The sequence below is a fragment of the Chroicocephalus ridibundus genome, chromosome 28 (assembly GCF_963924245.1).
Source record: "Chroicocephalus ridibundus chromosome 28, bChrRid1.1, whole genome shotgun sequence".
NCBI lineage: Eukaryota > Metazoa > Chordata > Aves > Charadriiformes > Laridae > Chroicocephalus > Chroicocephalus ridibundus.
The window spans coordinates 1,100,749-1,120,723 of NC_086311.1; the positions used below are offsets into that span (position 1 = coordinate 1,100,749).

Here is a 19,975-nt window from a genome sequence, read left to right on the forward strand (position 1 = left end):
GGTGTCACTAGCCAGGCTCACAGCAACCGACATCACCTTTTTATTGTGGCTTGTCGCAGTACAGTGAGGCCAAGCAGTGGCGCAGCCTGCCCCATGGCAAGGGGAGCAAGCTGAGGGCTTCATTTCCATGGCGACAGGAGCAGGCCTCAGGCTTCATTGCTATGGCAACAGGAATATGCCTCTGGCTTCGTCACCATGGCAACAGGAGCAGGCCCCAGGCTTCATTGCCATGGCAACAAGAGTAGGCCTCTGGTTTCGTCACCATGGCAACAGGAGCAGGCCTCAGGCCTTGGCCTGCTCTGCCCTCCACCATTTTGTGTCCCCTCGGCCGCTCCCAGCCCTTGGCCAATGGCAGCTGCTCCCCTGGGGCTTCCCCCTGTCCCCCAGCTGCCACCATTCGCACTCCTGCCCGGCCATCCCTCCTCCTCTGTTTGTCCTCTGTCAGCCATTTGTCCTCCCGAGGCCGTTTGGTCTCCCTTGGCCATTCTGGAGCCTTTCTCCTCACCTTCACCCATCCCCTCTGCATCATCACCTATCGCCATAAATCACCTCCCCCTCCCCACCCCAAACAGAAAATCCCCTCCCCCACTGCCCCACCCACCAAAGCCCCTCCCCCTTGCCCCCACCCCTTAATAAAACAGCTTTACCCACCCCTTTTCCCCCAGCTAATACTGCCATGGCTTTGCCCCCTCCCGCTGTCCCAGTTGTAACTGGTCCTGGCCCAGTTCCTAACTGGGGCAGCTCGGGTTGACCCAATACTGACAGAGTTGCCCCACCCCCGGCTAAAAAAAGCTCTTAATTAGGCTAAAAAAAACCTCATTAAGGATAATTCCCCCCCCCTTCCCTGGCGCCACTAGAAAAGCTACAAAATGGGGAGGGAAGAGCTGGGACACCCCCGGAATCCCCCCTCCAGGGGGGCAGAAGGTTGCTGGGTCCCCATGGTGGAGACAGTGTCCTCATGTTGTGTCGCCCCAGGGAAGTTTTGGTGGCAAGAGTGTCCTTCTCCGTGTGTCTGGCCCTGTCCTGCCCCGCCAGGGGGGTCCCGCAGGTCCGGCCCCCCCCTCCCATGGCTAGTGAGGGGAGGCTGTGGGGGTCCCGGAGTGGTGTGTCCCCCTGAGCCGTGGGGCAGAGGCCGGGGTTACCGTCGGCAGGACTCGTCTGGGGGAGGGGGAGGAAATGGGGGGTGAGGACCTAGGCATCCGGGACCCCCATTACCCCCCATAACCCCCCCGAAAGTGTCCAAGGACCCTCATTACCCCCCTCAACCCTCCACCCCAGGGTGTCCAGGGACCCCCTTTTCCCCCCCTCCGGCCCCCTCCAGGGGACCCAGGCATCCAGAATCCCCCATTACCCCCCTCAATCCCCCCCCAGGCATCTGGGACCCCCATTATCCCCCTTAACCCCCCTAAAGTGTCCAGGGGCCCGTCATTACCCCCCTCAGCCCCCCCTCCAAGGGGACCCAGGCATCTAGGCCCCATCGGAGCCTCCCCATGGCACTCACCCACAAGCAGGGCACGGGCTCGCAGCCCCCCCGGCAGCCCCCGCGTTGTGGGGGGCTCGTCTTCCTCCTCCTCCTCCTCAGGGGCCGAGGGGGGGCCAGGGGGGGGTGGCTCTTCGGGGGGGCCCCAGGCGGCCAGCACCGCCCCCTCCGAGGGGTAGCAGAAGGTGCGCTCCAGCTCCCGCTCACTGAACCAGATCTTCAGCTGGGGGGGGACATGGGACATTGTGGAGACATTGTGGGGACTGGGACACCCCGGGGTCATCCTGGGGATGGTGACACCTTGGGGATGGGGACAGCTTGGGGACACCCCAGGGATGGGGACGCTGGGGAAAAGGGGTGGCAGGGGGATACCTTAGGGACACACGGGACAGCACGCAGATGGGGAGACTCCCGGGGTCACTCTGGGGAAGGGGACACCCCTGGAGAAAGGGTGGCATGGGGACACCCCATGGGTTCACCCTGGGGAAGGGGACACCCCTGGGGAAAGGGGTTTCACGGGGACACCCTGGGGACACGCTGGGGATGGGAACGCCTTGGGGATGGGGACACCCTGGGGACACCTGAGGGTCATTCTGGGGATGGGGACACATTGGGGATGGGGACACCCTGGGGACACCAGGGAAAAGGGGTGGCATGGGGACACCCTAGGGTCATCCTGGGGATAGGACGCCTTGGGAACACCCCAGGGAAGGGGACACCAGGGAAAAGGGGTGGCATGGGGACACCCTGGGGACACTTTGGGGATGGGGACACCCTGGGGAATAGGGTGGCATGGGGACACCCTGGGGACACATTAAGGGACACTTCACGGTCAGCCTGGGAAAAGGAACGCCTTGGGGACACCTTGGGGATGGGGACACCCTGGGGACATGGGACATCCCGGTGACAGGGGTGCAGGAGCGACATGGGGATGGCCCAGGGACATCTTGGTGACAGGGGACACCCTGGGGGCACCTCAAGGACAGGGATGGGGACACCCCAGGGATAGGGGTGGCATGGGCACACCCCAGGGATGGTGACAGCATGGGGACAGGGTCACCCTGGGGTCATCCTGGGGTTGGGGACACCTTGGGGACACTGGAGGGGGGGCACCCTGGGGATGGGGGTGGCATGGGGACACCGTGAGGACACGCTGGGGACCCTGTGGCCCTGCAATGTGCCCAGCCCCAGGGGGAAGCAGGGACGCGTGTGTGTCCCCCGCCCCCCTCCGTGGGGGTTCCCATGGCAATTAATCTCTTCCCGGCTTAATCGTAATTAAGGAGAAGCTATTAATGAGCAGGGGTTGGGGGGGGGGGTCATGCGGCCCCGCAGGGAGCGGGGGGATGGGAGAGGGGACCCAGGCGTCCCGGCAGCCCCGCCCTGCCGGCAACCACTTCCTCCCCCCCTTCCCCCCTTCGGGTTCCTGTTTTTTGGGGTGCCCCAGAGGATTCTGGGTAATGCTTGGGGTGGGGGTGAACCCCCCCCGCCCCCTTTGGTTTAAACCCCCAACCTCTCGTTGCACCCCCATATCAGGGGGAACACAGGCGTCCGGGCCTCCAATTTCCGACACCCCCCCCCAGCCCCCCCATCCTCAAAGGGAGGGCACCCAGGCGTCCGGGCGGGGCTGCGGGGGCAGGGAGAGGAAGCGGCGAGGACCCAGGCGTCCGGGTGCCCAACCCCCCCCCAACAACCACCACCTTCAGCTGGGAGAACCCAGGCATCCGGGCACCCCAACCCCCCCCTCTTTCCGCTCTCTGCTGTGTCCCCGAATGGGGATGGGGACGGGGGGGACACAGGGACAAGGGGTGGGGGCGGGGGGGGGGACAGGGAGAAGGGGTGGGGACCCCGGGAAGGGACAGGGATGGGGACGTGGGTCAAGGAAGGGAGAGGAAGAAGGGTCCAAGAGGGGACAGGGATGGGGACAAGGATGGAGACAGGGATGGGGGACAGGGACGTCCAGGAAGGGACAGGGATGGGGACGAGGATGAGGACATTGAAGTTCAGGGTTGAGGAAGGGACAAGGATGAGGATAGGAATTCCAGGAGGGAACAGGGATGGGGACAGGGAGGTCTAGGAGGGGACACGGAGTAGGGATGGGGACAGGACGGTCCAGCAGGGGACAAGGATTGGGGACAGGGATGGGGTGGTTCCAGCAAGGGACAGGGGATGAGGACAAAGATGGGGACAAGGGACAGGGTGGCAGGATGTTGAGGAACTGGAGGCCACATCAAGGGGACACTATAGGGGGCACAACAGGAACCACGGGGATGGCCTGAGATGACGTGGGGGGACACAAGGGGACATATCAGGGGAGGGGACACGGGGGTCCCTACCTTCTTGCGGTGGGGGTCGTTCTTGGCCAGGCAAGAGCGGGGCAGGGCCAGGTACCCCCCGATGACCTGGATCTCCTCGGCTGTGGGGTAGCGCTTCTTAGGGGGCCCCGGGGGGGCGGCCGAGGGGGTGGGAGGTGCCGGGGGGGCAGCTGGGGACCCCCCCTCAGGACCGTTGGCTGTCACCCCCCGCCGGGGTCGCACCGTGATGGTGTTACCGCTGCGGCGTTGTAGGGCTGGGTGGGCTGGGGGGGGCCCGGGCTCACGGCGGGGTGCCCCTCGCATGGCCGCCACCGGCCCGCTGCCCGGCCCCCCAAGCGGGGCCGCCCCAGGGCTCAGCCCCTCCCCGGAACAGCCCTCGACACGCCCCTGAGAGGGTGTCATGGCCGCCGGGGGTGTGGTGGCTGCCACCAGTGTCGTGGGCGTCATGGTGGCTGCCACCGGTGTCGTGGGCGTCATGGTGGTCATGGGTGTCACGGACACTGGAGTCGCCACCGGTGTCATGGCCGCCGTGGTGGGCCCAGAGACCTCAGTTGAGCCCTTGGCTGTCCCGGTGCCCTCGTGGCCATCTACTGTCCCCTGGCCTCCTGCTGTTCCCTGTCCCCCTGGTGTCCCTCGTCCCTCAACCATCTTCCAGCTCTTGACCATCCCCTTGACTGTCCCCTGGCTCTCATCTGTCCCCAGGTCCTTGCTTGTCCCCTGGGCCTCAACTGTCCCTGGGCTGATGGCCAACCCATGGCCCTTGACTGTCCTATGGGTCTCAGCCATCTGCTGTCCCTCAGCTGTCCCCTGTCCCTCAACTGTCTCCAGGTCCTTGGTTGTCCCCTGGGCCTCAACTGTCCCTGGGGTGGTGGCCAACCCATGGCCCTTGACTGTTCTACAGCCCTCAACCATCCCTTGTCCCTCAAGCATCCCCAAGCCCTTGGCTGTCCCCCGTCCCTCAACTGCCTCCAGGTCCTTGGTTGTCCCCAGACCTTCAGCTGTCCCTGGGCTGATGGAAAACCCATGACCCTTGACTGTCTTACAGCCCTCGGCCGTCCCTTGTCCCTCGGCTGTCCCCACACCCTTGGCTAATCCCCATCCCTTGACCGTCCCAATGCCCTTGAGTGTCCCCCGTGTCTCAACTGTCCCAAGGTCCTTGGTTGTCCCCTGTCCCTCCACCACCCCCGGGACTATGGTCAACCTATGGCCCTCAGCTGTCGTGCAGCCCTCAGCCGTCCCCTGTCCCTCCACTGTCCCCACGCCTTTGACTGACCCCCATGTCTTGACCACCCCTAGGTCCTTGGCTGTCCCCAGACCCTCAGCTGTCCCTGGGCTGATGGCCAGCCCATGGCCCTTGACCGTCCTATGGGTCTCAGCCACCTGCTGTCCCTCAACTGTCCCTTGTCCCTCAACTGTCCCTGCACACTTGACCGCTCCCCGTGTCCCAACTGTCCCCACACCTTTGCTTGTCCCCAGACCCTCAACTGTCTCTGGACTGGTGGCCAGTCCATGCCCCTTGACTATCCTATGGGTCTCAGCCCCCTGCTGTCCCTCAACTGTCCCCAAACCCTTGCTTGTCCCCAGACCCTCAACTGTCCCCACACCAGTGGCCAACCCGTAGCCCTTGACCATCCTATGGGTCTCAGTCCCCTGCTGTCCCTCAGCTGTCCCCATGCCCTTGACCACCCCCCGTGCCTCAACTGTCCCCAAACCCTTACTTGTCCCCAGACTCTCAACTGTCCCCGGACTGGTGGCCAACCCACACCCCTTGACCATCCCATGGGTCTCAACCCCCTGCTGCCCCTCTGCCCCCCCTGACCCCTTGCCCCCCTCGTCCCTCGAGGTAGGACGGCGGTCGGGGGATGTCCCGGGGGGGCTCTCGGGAAGCCCCTCAGTGCTGAGCGAGCGGGCAGGGGGCCGTGGGGCGAAGCGGCTGAGCAGGCGACTGACTCGTCCCTGGGGGGGTTCGCTCTCCCCGCAGCGTTCCAGCCCCTCGGCGCTACGGCTCAACCCTGGCGCCAACGCCAGGGACCCCCCCTCAGGGACCCCCCCACCAGCAGTGGTGACCCCGGCTTTGGCTCGCCGCCGTTCCAGTAGCTCCCGTTTCCAAGGGGGTAACTGGGCCGCCCGGTCCCGCTGCTCCCGCTCACGCCGTCGAGCCGCCTCCTCCTCCCGCCGGCGCCGTTCCAGCAGCTGCAGCTTCCAACCCGGCACCGCCATGGCCTGCCGGTGGGACGGGGCGATGCGGGGATTGGGATGGGGGAAACGGGAAGAGGGAGGGGGGCAATGGTGGAGCTCCCGGAGGTGTGGGAGACATCAAGGTTGGGGATTGAGGGAGCGAGGATAGGGCTGGTGGAGGAACCAGGGATGGGGATTGAGGGACCAAGGACAGGGCTGGTGGTGGCACAAGGGATGGGGATGGGGCTGGTGGAAGAACAAAGGATGGGGCTGGGGACAGTGGAAGAACCAAGGATAGGGCTGGGGACAGTGGAAGAACCAAGGATAGGGCTGGAAGAACCACCAAGGATGGGGCTGGTGGAGGAACCAGGGATGGGGATTGAGGGACCAAGGATGGGGCTAGTGGAGGAACCGAGGATGAGGATGGTGAAGGAACCAGGGATGGGTCTGGGGACAGTTGAGGAACCAAGGATGGGGCTGGGGCTGGTGGAGGAACCAAGGATGGGGCTGGAAGAGCCACCAAGGTTGGGTATGGGGATGGTGGGGGGACGAGGGAAAAGGGATGGGAATGGGGTGTTAGGAGGACACTGGAGCCACCAGGGATGGGGATGGTAGAAGAACCAGGGATGGGCATGATGGAGCTACCAGGGATGGGGACTGGGATGGCGGAGGCACCAGGGAGGGTGATGGTGTTAGGAGGACGTTAGAGCCACCAGGGACAGGGGTGGTGTTAGAAGGATGCTGGAGCCACCAGGGAGAGGGACAGGGACCACCGGGGATGGGGATGGCGGAGCCATCAGGGACAGGGATGAGGGACAGTGAAGACACAAAGGATGGGGACATGGGAGCCACCAGTGATGGGGACAAGGGATGCCAGAACCACCTGGGACGGGAACAGGGGGATGGTGGTGCCACTGAGGATGGGGACAGGGATGTTGGAGGCACTGGGACAGGGGCCACCAGAGCCACCAGGGATGGGGACAGGGAGGTTGGAGCCACTGGGATGGGGGCCACCAGGGCTGGGGGCCACCAGTGTCACCAGGGATGGGGACCAAGGATGTTGCTGGTCCCTGGGATGGGGCTCACTAGTGCCACTAAGGATGGGGACAGGGGCCACCAGGGCCACCAGGATGGGATCCACCAGGGATGGGGACAGGGATGTTCATAGCCACCGGGATGGAGGCCACCAGGGCCGGGGGACACCAGGAATGGGGACAAGGGCCACCAGTGCCAGGCCCAGACCGGGGGATGCTGGTGGGACACGGGGAGGGGACGCTTGGGGACATTGGGCAAGACCTTGTCACCCGGTCACGCTTCTGGCCCCTGACAACCCTGCACGCGGCCGAGGGTCGGGGGGACCCAGGCGTCCGGGGAGCGCGGGAAAGTGTCCCCAGCGGGCGAACCCAGGCGTCCGGGGGGGACGGGACGAACCCCCCCATGCTCGGGGGTTGTGGGGGGTGAAGGGAGGGACCCAGGCGTCCAGGACCCCCCCCCCACTCTCACACACACCCCCCAACCCGAGGGTGGGGTGTGGCCAGGGGACCGAGGGGACCCCGGCGTCCGGGCGGGAGCGCTCCCTTTGTCGGGGAAGGGCGGAGGTGGAAAGCGGGGGCGGGGGGGGGGAAGGAAAAGGGGGGGAAAATCCCAGCCCCCCCCCACCCCCCCCCGGAGGGACCCGGGCGTCCGGGTGGGGTGGGGGGAGGGGTCCCAGCGTACTCACCCCGGGATGGAGAAGGGACCCAGGCGTCCGGGAGGGACCCAGGCGTCCGAGGCGGGGGGGGGAGATGAAAAGCGGCTTTTACCGCGGGGGGGGGGGAGGGATGGGGGGGGGGGTGGGGGAAGGGAGGGATGACTCGAAGGAGCCCAGGCGTCCGGGCGGGGTTCCCCCCCCCCCCCCCGACTTCTGTTATCCGCCCGCTGGGGGCTCGGAGGGACCCAGGCGTCCGAGGGGGGGGGGGGGGGGAAGAGAAAGGGGGGGGCGGGGTTAGCTCCGAAAAAATCTGCCCGGAATGCAGGCGTCCGGGGGCGGGGGGGACCCAGGAATCCCGCGGAGGGGGACACCCAGGCGTCCGGGAGAGGGGACCCAGGCGTCCGGGGGAGGACCCAGGCGTCCGGGGGGGACCCCGGGACCCCCCCACTGAAAGGAGGGGGGGCGTCTTTGTGTGCGGGGGGGGGGGTGGGTGGTCTAGTCGAGGGGCGGGGCTTATTTGGGGGCGGGGCCAAGGGGGTGTTATTGTAGGGTCGCACAAGCGGCGCCACCGCGTGGCCGTGGGGGGGGGGGGTGTGTCGGAGCTGCGGGGACACTTGGGTCCCCCCAGATCCTCCCCGCACCCCCCGGGGGGATCCCCAGATCCCAGGGATCCGCCCCCAGGACACCCCCCCCCGGTTTTGGGGGTCCCCCTCGATCCCCCCTCCCTGGGGGACCCCCTTGATCCCCAGGATTGGCCCCTGGATCCCCCTCCTTGATCCCAGGATCCCCCCCCCAGCAAGGCCCCTTGGGGTCCTCCTCAATCCCTCCTCTCCCTGCGACCCCCCCAGATCCCCCCCAGATCCCCTCAAATCCCCAGGAATCCCCCCGGGATCCCCCCTGATCCCCAGGATTTCCCCCCCCCAAGATTTCACCTGTTGGTGCCCCCCCTAATTCCCAGGATTCCTCCCAGGATCCCCTGTCCTTGGGACCCCCCGAATCTCCCCCGATCCCCAGGATTCCCCCCCAGGATCCCCCTTCCTGGGACTCCCTGGATGCCCCCTGATACCCAGGATTCCACTGCAGGATCCCCCCACACTTCCCAGATCCTCCCAGTTCCCAGCATTCTCCCCTGGGATTCCCCCTCCTGGGACCCCCGGGATCTCCCCAGATGCCCAGGATTCTCTGCTGGGATCCTCCCTCTCCAGGACCCTCCAGATCCCCCCAGATCCCAGGATTCACCCCAGGGTCCCCACTTCTCAGATCCCCCCAGATCCCCAGGACTCTCCCCCAGGACCCCCCCCCAGGACACCCAGGACCTCCCAGATCCCCAGGAATCCCCCCCGGGATCCCCTCCCTCCCCAGGACCACCTGGATCCCCCCCAGATCCTCGGGATCCACTGGGCCAGTTTGGCCCTGGGGCTGGAGCCCGCAGTCCCCACCCGTCCCTAATCGCCGCCTTCCGGGGGGGGGACCCAGGCGTCCCGGGGCCCCACCCCAGCCCACAGGGGACCGGGGCGTCGGGGGGCCCCGCCCTGACCTTTCTGACCTTGAAGCCCAAAGGGGACCCGGGCGTCTGGGTGCACCCACCCCGCCCTGAGTCCGGGTGACGCCCTGGCCCTGATCCCGGCGGGAAGGGGTCCCAGGCGGCCGGGCGCCCCCCACCCAAGGACCCAGGCATGCAGATGCCCCCCCACCCCCAGAGGGGACCCAGGCGTCCGGGCGGCCCGGCCAAGCGGGTCAATCCCGGTGACTCAGAGCTTTACGCGGGCGGGGCCCGTCCCCGTCCCCCTCCCTGATGTCCCCTCCCCGGGCGGTGGCACCCCGGCGTGCCCCACCCCACCTGGGCCCTATTTAAGGCCCTTCCCCGCTGTCTCCGATGTCCCCGATGTCCCCGATGTCCCCAGCCATGGCTGGTCCCCGGCTGCCATCGGTCCTCGGGCTCCTGCTGCTGTGCCTGTGCCTCTCAGGTGGGACTGGGGTACACTGGGAGGGACTGGGATGGGGACTGGGATATACTGGGAGGAAATGGGATGGAGACTGCGTTCCCTTTCCCGCCCAGGGGACTGGGATACGCTGGGAGGGACTGGGATGGAGACTGGGTTCCCCTTCCCACCCAGGGGACTGGGATGGACTGGGATGGGGACTGCAAGGACCGTGAGGGAACTGGAGGGGACTGGAGTGACTGTGAGGAACTGGGAAGGAGACTGGGATTGACTGGGAATAGGCTGGGATGGAGGCTGGAAGGATTGGAAAGGACTGGGGAAACTGGGAGGAAGACTGAGAGGGAGGCTGCAGGGAGCTGGGACGGAGACTGGGATGGACTGTGGACGACTGGGATGGACTGGGATGGATTGGGAGGGACTGGGATAGGAAGTGGGAGGGGCTGGGAAGGACTGGAGTGGAGACTGAATGGACTGGGATGGGAACTGGGAGGGACAAGGATGGATGGGATAGAGATGGGGGGTTACTGGGATGGGCTGGGATGGACTGGGAGCTGGGGGAACTGCTGACCCCCCCGCTTTGGCCCAGATGCCTCCGGCCGCTGCGACTCAAGCTCCCAGTTGGTCCCGCTGACAGCCGGGGTGGATCCCTGCAAGGATCCCGCTGGATTCCTCAGCCCCCAACTGGGTGGGGACGCAGCTGGATCCTACGGAGGCGGATCGGAATCCTATGGAAGTGGATCAGGATCCTATGGGGGCGGATCGGTATCCTACGGAGGCGGAACGGGATCCTATGGCGGATCGGGATCCTATGGGGGGGGATCAGGAACCTACAGCGGCTCCGGGGTATCCCAGGGAAGTGGAAACTCTCCAGGATCCTTTGTGTCACCAGGATCTTCCGGGGGCAAGCCAGGATCCTATGGGATCAGACCAGTATCCTATGGGGATGGCTCAGGATCCTTTGTGTCGCCGAATTCTGGTGGGCCATTGGGATCCTACGGACTTGGGTCATACGGGGGAGGATTTGGATTGGGGAGACCCAGCTCACATGGGGGAAGCGGATCCTATGGAGGATCCAGTTCAGGATCCTATGGAAGTGGATCTGGATCGGGAAGACCTGGATCCCAGGGGGGAAGCATTTCTGGATCGGGAAGACCTGGATCTCACGGAGGCAGTGGCTCTGGATCGGGCAGACCTGGATCCCAGGGGGGAAGCATTTCTGGATCGGGAAGACCTGGATCTCACGGAGGCAGTGGCTCTGGATCGGGCAGACCTGGATCCCAGGGAGGAAGCATTTCTGGATCGGGAAGACCTGGATCTCATGGAGGCAGTGGCTCTGGATCGGGCAGACCTGGATCCCAGGGGGGAAGCGGATCTGGATTGGGCAGACCCGGTTCATCTCAAGGAGGATCCAATTCAGGATCCTCCATGACTGGATCGGGATCAGGGAGACCTGGATCCCAAGGAGGAAGTGGATCTGTATCCTATGGAGGCAGGCCAGGATCCTATAGTGGATCCACATCCTATGGAGGATCCGGTTCTTATGGAGGATCTGGATCCTATGGAGGTGTGCCAGGATCCTACAGTGGATCATACGGAGGATCCAGTTCAGGATTGGGCACAGCCGGTTCCCAGGGGGACAGCGGATCTGGATTGGGCAGACCTGGATCCCACGGAGGCAGTGGATCCCAGGGGGGCAGCGGGTCCGGATCCTATGGGGGATCGGGCTCCTACGGGGACAGCTCGGGATCCTATGGGCTCCCTGAGGTCTATGGGGATGATTCGGGATCTTATGGGGGATCAGGATCCTATGGGGGCGGATCAGGATCCTATGGGGGATCAGGATCCTATGGAGATGGATCGGGATCCTATGGGGGAGGATCGGGATCTTATGGTGGATCGGGATCCTATGGGGGTGGATCAGGATCTTACGGGGGATCAGGATCCTATGGGGGTACCCGACGCCCTGGGTACAAGAATCCGGGGATCCCCTTCATACCAGGGCTGCGGGATCCAGCCCGGATCGGGGGCTACATCCCCATGCGCCAGCGCCCCTCTGCAGGATCCACTCAGGGATCCGGCTCTGGATCTGGTGTGGGATCCAGTTCTGGTTTGGGATCCGGTTCTGCTGCAGGATCCGGTTCAGGATCTGGTGCAGGATCCAGCTCGGGATCCGAGACCTACAGCTCCACGGCGGGATCAAGCAGTGGATCCGGGATGGGTCAATCCCAGTCCAGCTGCGGGGGCTGTGACAAATAGGGGCGCCTGGACACCTGGGTCCCTTGTGGGGGGTGGGGGTCAATCCCTGGGGGGAGGGAGCCCAGACGCCTGGGTCCCCCCGGCTCCTGTGTCCCAATAAAGTGGTTGGATGGTGGCACCGACTTCGTCCCTGTCCCCACATGTGTCCCCAAGCCCACACGTGGCCCCATGTGTGGCCCCACATGTCCCGACGCTGTCTGAGCTGGTGGGACCGGTCTGTGCCCACGCTTGGAGACAGGGACATCGGGGATGGGATGGGGACACCCACGGGGATGGGGACACTGGGGACATGGGGGACAGGGACATCCATGGGATGGGGACATCAGGGATGGGATGAGATAGGGACACTGGGGATGGGGACATCCATGGGACAGGGACATCATGGATGGGATGGGGACACGGGGGACACTGGGGATGGGGACAACAGGGATGGGATGGGGACACTACAGTGGCAGGGGCACTGGGAACATGGTCCCCGGCTGGACTAAAGCGGTCTGAGAGCGGACACCGCTCAACGCCCCAGTGAGGGCTGGGAGCGGGATAATTAAGGGGGTGCTGCCGCCCGGCGGCCGAAGGCCGGTCCTGCAGGCGGGGAGCTGCGCATGCGCCGTGCCCCTGCCCCGCCCTCCCTGGCCACGCCTCCTGCCCATCTCGGCCACGCCCCCGGCCCTCCCTGGCCACGCCTCCCCTCGCGTTCTGCAGAGCCGGCCCCGCACGGCGGCGGGGGAAGGCCAAAGAGATCCCAATTTCGGGCTCCGGGTAAAGCCAAATCCACCTCGATTCGTGCACCCGCAAAGCAAAATATCGCTCGTTCTCATGCCCGAAAGCAATGGCCGACAACTTTTGTGTTGTGGAAAAGCGCTGAGAACCCCCCAAACATATTAACATGGGAAAGTGAAAAAAAATCCCCGAATTGTACTGCTGTACTGCGCATGCGCGACCCCCATTGGTCGGATCGCCTCACCGCGTTCCCATTGGTCGGATCGCCTCGCCGGGGTGGGGCTCAGTGGGGATTGACGGTGACTGCGGGCCAATGGAGCGGGGCTGACCAAGGCGGGGGGGCGGGCGGCGGAGCGGCGGCCAATGGGCGCGCGGCATGGGCGGGAGGGGACAGGACGCTCCGGACGCGGAGGAGGCCGAGGGAAAATGGCGGCCTGTGGGAAATCGGAGCGGGGCGGCCCAGGCGGAAAGCGGGGCTCGGCGGGCGGGTGCTTGGTCGGCCCGGGCTCGCGGAGCTGCCGCGAGCACGTCATGAGGCAGCCGGACCGCGTCAAGGTGAGCGTAGGGCGGTGGGGAACACGGCGGGGAGCGGCGGGGGCCTTGAGAGCGCCTCGAGGGATGATGTGGGAAGCTGAGGGGATCCCGGAGGGGACTGGTGAGGCTGAGGGGAACGGGAGGGCTGTGGGGCCCCCGAGGGGTGGTGGAGAGAGCTGCGGGGAGGGGACACGGGGTTCCTGAGGGGGGCTCTGAGGGAAGCTGAGGGGGGGATGGGGGCGCTGAGGGGGAGCGGGGGGGTTGAGGGGCCCCGAGAGGGGTGGGGGGGATCCTGAGAAGGCTCTTAAAGGGGACAGGGGTGGAATGGGGAGACTGAGGAGGGAGATGGGGGCCCTGAGGGGAAATGGGGGGGCTGAGGTGGCCCTGGAGGGTGTATGGGGGGGGACGGGCGTCCTGAGGGTAATGAGGAGGCCTTGAAGGGAGCTGAGGGGTCCCGAGGGGACCCCCGAGTGGACTGGGGGGTGCTGAGGGGACTCTGAGGGGGGACTTTGGCGGGGAACGAGGGGTCTGAAGGGGATCGGAGGGGCTGAGGGGGCCCTGAGGGGTGAGGAGGGGGGAGAGGGGTCCTGAGAGCGTCTTGAGGGATAGTGCATTGTAGGGGGCTGGGTAGGGGACGTGGGGGGCTGAAGGGAGCCCTGGGGGGTGCAAGGAGAGTATGAGGGGAGGTCTGAGCTGGGAGGGGGCAGGGGGCCTGGTGGAGCCCTGAGTTTGGCGAGGAGGGGTGGTCTGAAGTGGGCCCTGAGTTGCAGGGGGGCTGTGAGGAGGAGACGGGGGCAAGCTGAGGGGAGGTTGGGCGGGTGGAGGGGGGCTGGGGGTGGGAGGGAAGGGTAGGGGCATCCCCTGGCGTTTGGGGGTCCTTGCGACCACTCCCCCCAGCATGCCCCCTCCCGCAGGATGATGAGCCCTGCGGCGAGCTGTACCCGAGGGTCTGGGAGGGGCCCAGTGACTCCTGCAGGATCCTTGTCTTCGGCTTCAAGGGAGCATCCCCCATCACTGCCATGTTTCCCCCCCAGCGCAGGCTGACTCCTCCACACCAGCTGTTCCCTGGGGGCCTGTGCTGTCGCCATCCACATCACAGGTATGGGGACACTGGGAACCCCCCTGGAGGTCTCTGAGACAGCCTGGGACCCCCCAGAGCCCTCTGATGCCCCCTGGGATCCCCCAGGATCCCCCTGAGGCCCCCTAGAATCTCCTGGGACCCCCCTGCCCCGCCCCCCGAGAGCTCCGCAGGATGCCCTGCAACCCTTCATGTTCTCCCAGGACCCCTCTGGGATCGTCTGGGAAGCCCTGGGACCCGTCATGTTCCCCCCAGGGCTCCCTGGAGTGTTCTAGCACCCCCCCGACATTCCCCCCAGGATCCCTCTAGGACCCTCCCACACCTCCTCCAGGACCCCACAGATCCCTCCTGGCGCCCCCCAGAAAACCCCAGAGGCCTCTGGGACGCCCTGGGGCTCCCCCACATCCCCCTGGCACTGTCCTGGGACCACCCCCTTACCCCCTAAGAGCCCCCCAGAGGCCTCCAGGACGCCTGGGACCCCCTGGAGCCCCCTGGGACCCTCCCACACACCCTTCAGGACCTCTGCGAGCTCCCCTGGACCCCCTAGAGCTTTCTGGGAGCTCCCCCCAGTATCCCCCACATCTCTGTGGGACCCCCCACACCCCCGGAGAGCCCCCCAGGACCTCCTGGGACCCCTCATGTTGCCCCCAGGGCTCCCAGGAGACTTCTGGGACCCCTCCAAGCCCTGCAGGACCCCCTGGAGCCCTCTGGGTCACTCTGACACCTGCTCTAGGATCCTCTAGAGTCCCCCCCGGAGCCCCCAAGGACACCCCAGAGCCCTCTGGGACCCACTGGAGCCCGCCCCCGCTATCCCCCACATCCCCCTGAGACCCTTCTGCGACCTCCCCCCAACCCCATGAGAGCCCCTCAGAGCCCTCCAGAACCCCCTGGGACCCTCTGTCTTCTCACAGGACTCTCTGGGACCCTCATGGGACCCCCCACATTCCCCAGGACTCCCTGTAACTCCCTGGGACCCTCACATATCCTCTCCAGCACCCCACAGATCCCCCCCAGAGACCTCTGGGAGCCCCTGGAGCGCCCCCTGCTACCCCCCACATCCTGTTGGGACCCCCCACACCTCCTGAGGGTTCCCCCGGTGCCTTCTAGGATCCCCTGGAGCCCCCTGGGACCCTCTTACACCCCCGCCCCCCCACCCCGGAGCCCTCCAGGACCCCATGGACACCTCATATTCCCCCAGGACTCTCTGGGCACTTCTGGGACCCCCCACATTCACCCCCGGGACTCCCTGGAGCACCCCGAGACCCTCCTACCTTTCCCCTGGGACCCATCCACACCCTCCCAGGGCACCCCAGAGCCCCCTGGGACCCCCCCACTCCCCACTGGGACCCCCTGAACCCCTCCATGGTGTGCCCCACATCCCCCTGTGGAGCCCCCACACCCTCGGAGAGCCCCCTTAGAGCCATCTAGGATGCTCTGGGACCCTCTGGAGGCCCCTGTGACCCTCCCACACACCCCCAGGATTTTTCAGAGTCCTCTGGAGCCCCCCAGGACACCCCAGAGCCCTCTGGCACCCCCTGGAGCCCCTGCTGGTACCCGCCACATCCCCCTGGGACCCCCCCCCCACCCCGAGAGCCCCCCCAGGGCTCTCCAGGACCCGTTGTGTTCCCTCAGGACTCCCTGGAGCCTTCTGGAGACTGCAGCCCAGTGGCATTTCTCCTGGGCAGTGCCGCTGGCCAGATGTCCCCCCTCCTTGCGTAACACCCAAAAACCCCTTGTAGTCCAATTATAACTATGGGTTTTGGAGAGAGAGGGTGTCATGGTGTCAATTCCCAGCTGTGCAAGTGAAAATAGTGCCAGAGCAAAGTCAAACGCTTTTATAGTGTAAGTATTTTTATGTGGCGTATATAAACCTAACGCACACCTTTTCACCGAAAGGACAAGGCATTTCCCCACACCAGTGAGGAGGTTTACTGTTATGCTGAAAACGTGTTCAAAATCACAGCAATTAGCCTTAATCCTGGCTATAAGAGTTGAGCTGGCGCTGGCTGTCCCAGGCTGTGCTGTATTTGGGGCTGAGCTGTTTCCCCAGAATCCTCCCGTAGCTCAGCTCCTGCCCTGTCCCTCGGTCTGACGAATTCCTCTACTCCCTTCCGGGCTATTTTTTAAGATGCTGAGCTGTAAGTGGGGATTTTTGTTTTACAGGTGCCTCGTTGCAGACGTCTTGTGCTGCTCCAGAGACGCCCCAGCCCAGGTTTGCAGCCGGTGGCGGAGCCCCCTGAGGGGAAGGGGCCAGCCCTGGGACTGGGCGTTTTGGGTGTTTTTCAGGGGTGAATAGAAGGGTGTCCGTGTGTGTGTCTGGGGAGCTGATGATGTCATTTGGGGCACCCCGATGTCACCGGGGCAGCGATGATGCGACGGAGGAGCAGGTGAGTGGGGGATGGGGGGGGTTACGTGAGGGTGTCAGCCCCAAAACGTCTGAAAATTCTTGGGATGCATTAAAAAATGTGAGAACCTGTAACTATGGGCGTGAGGCATTGAAATAGAGAATAATCTCTCATTTATATATGAGAAATATGTATATATAACACTAATTTATGTATGTAAAATAAGTTCAAAATAAAACCCTCTGTCTCTAAGGATTCCATGATTCTGTGTTTCTGTGTCATATAAAAGATCCCAGAATATAAAAATACTTTAAAAATGTATTTATAAAAAGACATACGTGGAAATAGTGGAGGGGGTGCTGCCGCCCGGCGGCTGAAGGCGGGTCCTGCAGGGGGGGCGGGGCGCGTGCACTGTGGCACTGCACCGCGGCTTCGCGGAGGCCGGTGCGGCGACGGTCTCGAGAGAGCGCCGGCTGGAGGGCGAACCGGGACCGCCGGGACTCCGGCGAGCTCCACGCCACCTGGAGCGGGGTCGGTGCCGCCCGCCCGGCCCCGAGAGCGGCCGTCGGCTCTCCAGTATCGGCTCTTACGCGTTACCGCGCCCCCGGCAGTTTTCCGGTTGTCCGTCTCCATGGCCCCGCCGTCCTCCAGGACCCCGGAAGTGCCCCCTCAGTCCTCCGACGGGCGTATCTATGGCACTTTAGTCCTCCAATACCCCCTCAGTCCTCCGACGCGCATCTCTATGGCACTTTAGTCCTCCAGGACCCCAGAAATGCTCATCACTTTTCTGGAAATCACATGCTTCCAGCACTTTCCCCAAACCACAAAGCACGATTAACAGTTAACCACCAAAAAAATCTGAACATCACAAAAATAAAGCCACCCCTGCGGAGCTCTCTTCTCCACAGCAACAACTGGACAGAAACCAAACAAAAGCAGTAAGAGAATCACCAGAGGTGAGTCCCAAATGGAAATAAAAAGGGGTGGCGCTTCGCCGGCTGGAAAGTTAAGTTGGGAGAAAAGGAGCTGCTGCTCCTGTGGCCGCCTTTACGTCCCCTGGGGGGTTGGCCCGGCCCTTTCCCCAGGGGATTGTGGGAAGGGCAGTGGGCGGGGCCTGAGGGCAGTGGGCGGGGCCTGAGGGCAGTGGGCGGGGCCTGAGGGCAGTGGGCGGGGCCTGGGGTATATGAGCCCCAGCCCGGGCTCGGGAGCTCAGTCTGCTGCTGGGCTCTTCTGGGGTTGGAGCTCTGTGTCCTCTTAAGTAAAGTGCAACTTCGGAGCTTGTTCAGCTGTTTGGGCAGGTTTGTTTTAGCATTAAGACTAGTATAGGTAAGAAATTAGAGGTGGGACTTCAGACAATGTAAGGCTTGATGCCATATGTAGTAGAAAATGGGCTTATATGTTACTACTTTTTTTTTTATTCTTAGATCAGTAGTTTTGCAATAAGTGTTCAGTATGGGTATGTGGTTTAACAGTATGTCTCTCCTTTTTTTTTATTCCAGGCGCTGTGTGTTTTACTGTAATTCCTGACTTTATCAAAGATAGAATTCTGTTTTTCTCTAGTTTTGTGCTACGCTCTGTAAGCAGTTGTTTTTATTACCCTTAATTGGGCCAGTTATAAGATTATTGAGTAGGAGTTAGGGTGAATGTCTTGTATGTGCTTATATGTGGGATTTTAGTGCTTTGAGGAAGCAGCAGGGATATAAGGCATGTTGCCTTTCAAGGTACAGGACAGCCTGTTGTCTTCCCCGATGGTGTGCAGTGTCATGGTGTCCCTAGAGCCTTTGCGGCTTGCGGCAGGCCCCTGGTGGGTCAGGGCTTCGCTGACTTTGTGGGTCCGTAGCAGAGCCCAGAGTCTGAGGGAAGACACAAAATAGGAGGTGACTACTGAATGTGGGGCAGGGCTCAGAAGAGCAGTTCCGGAGGAGCAGCTGATGCAGGGGGTTCAGGCTGGCAAATAGAGGGCGAGAGCCGCTGGGGAGAAGTTGGGCTCCTTCCCTGACAGTTCAGGAAAAGAGAAGGGGTTTCTAAAGTTTTGGCACCGGGGCATGGCTAGGAAAGGGGTGTGGGTTCATGAGCCTTTCTCAGACAGGTTTTGTGTAGGAATGTGTCTGAGAGAAAATGGTCATGTGAGCCAGCCTCCCTACTATGAGAGATTAGATTAAGAGCAAAACAGGTGGTAGAAGATGGAATTAGTACATGGGAAAAACGGGAACTGAGAAGGTAGAAAACATGTTGTGCTAATGACTAAGCAATTTACGACGCGAATTCTTGTAACCAGTCTGATCTGTGAATGAACTGCATGGACAGCGCGTGGACAGTGTAACTGGCTAATCAGAAATAAGCAAGTGGCACGTACGGCTACAACACAGGGTATAAAAGATGATGATCTGTGCTTAATAAACGGCTTCTGTTGATTCACATTGGATCGTCTGGAGTCCAGTTATTTCCCCTCACTTCCCCAAGCAGGATGGCTTACCCACCTCCCCTAGAGATGGGGCTCTTCTGACTTTTTTCGGAAGAAATAAACCGTCTGTCTTCTTCTGCAAATTACTCCTAATGTAACTCCTTATTGGCACTGCCTATTTCCTGCCATTTTTCCTGGGATATTTTTGTTGTTTGGTTTAATCCTGTCTTGTGTTTATTCAATTTTTTTCTACTTGTGATAATGATTTCCAAACCCAAACGTCATTAGTCGTACCACTTCTACATCGGTCCCTTCCAGTCTTGTATGACCCAGAAACTTTGAGAAGCCATAATCTTTGTGCATTTCAATAAAATAAATTACCCTGCACTGACTTGTCTGTCCAAAATGCTTCCTCTGAGGCCTTCTACGGAGCTGCAGGGGCAGTGCCTGTCTCCAGAGGAGGACAGGAAGAGAGTCCCAAGCACAGCCCCGTGGCCAAGGAGGATGCCCCTTGCTCTTTCCAAATTTGCTCTTTCCTCCTCCACACTCTCCGTCTGAGCCCTTCTGTTAGTTTAAGGCTTGAGCGCTCTTTTAGCTTGCCGACAGTCCTGCTGCACGGCAGCAACAGGCGCTGGGTCCTTCTGTGACAGAGCTGGGCTCCAGAAGAGAATTTCCATCATGAAAGGGGATTTCCTTCGCGCAGTGCCTGAAGGCTTCCGTCTTCTGCCAGAGTTGCTCTCCAGAACATGCTCTAGAAAGTGCCCCGGCGAGGAAAACACCAGGGAAGAGCCAAAGTGTGTGTGTGTGTGTGTGAAGGGTGTAGGCACAGAGCAGTGTCCTCGCACACCCACACCTCCGGGGAGAGGGGTGAAGGAGCGGCAGAGCAGGGTCTGGTCTGTGCCTTTGTTGGCTGGCCACAGCGGGGAAGGTGCCCCATGGTGGTGGTCACAGCCCAGCCCCTTGCAGCCACCGTTGGCATCGCGGGGCTCCCCCCGGCTCAGAGAGGCGGTTTGTCCCCCCGAGAAGGGCCACCAA

The 19,975-nt window shown here is 63.1% G+C and overlaps 1 protein-coding gene across 1 annotated transcript; it reads right to left on the minus strand.

Annotated features, from left to right (window-relative positions):
• Window positions 1-27: 27 nt before the first annotated feature.
• Window positions 28-7,775, minus strand: PPP1R18 (protein phosphatase 1 regulatory subunit 18). The gene is made up of 4 exons (XM_063318882.1): window positions 7,691-7,775; window positions 3,814-6,015; window positions 1,502-1,703; window positions 28-1,158 (listed from the first exon to the last, which is right to left on the minus strand). Exons 2-4 carry the CDS (start codon window positions 6,010-6,012, stop codon window positions 1,139-1,141), a joined length of 2,421 nt encoding a protein of 806 aa, XP_063174952.1. The 5' UTR covers window positions 6,013-6,015; window positions 7,691-7,775; the 3' UTR covers window positions 28-1,138.
• Between the last annotated feature and the right edge of the window lie 12,200 nt (window positions 7,776-19,975).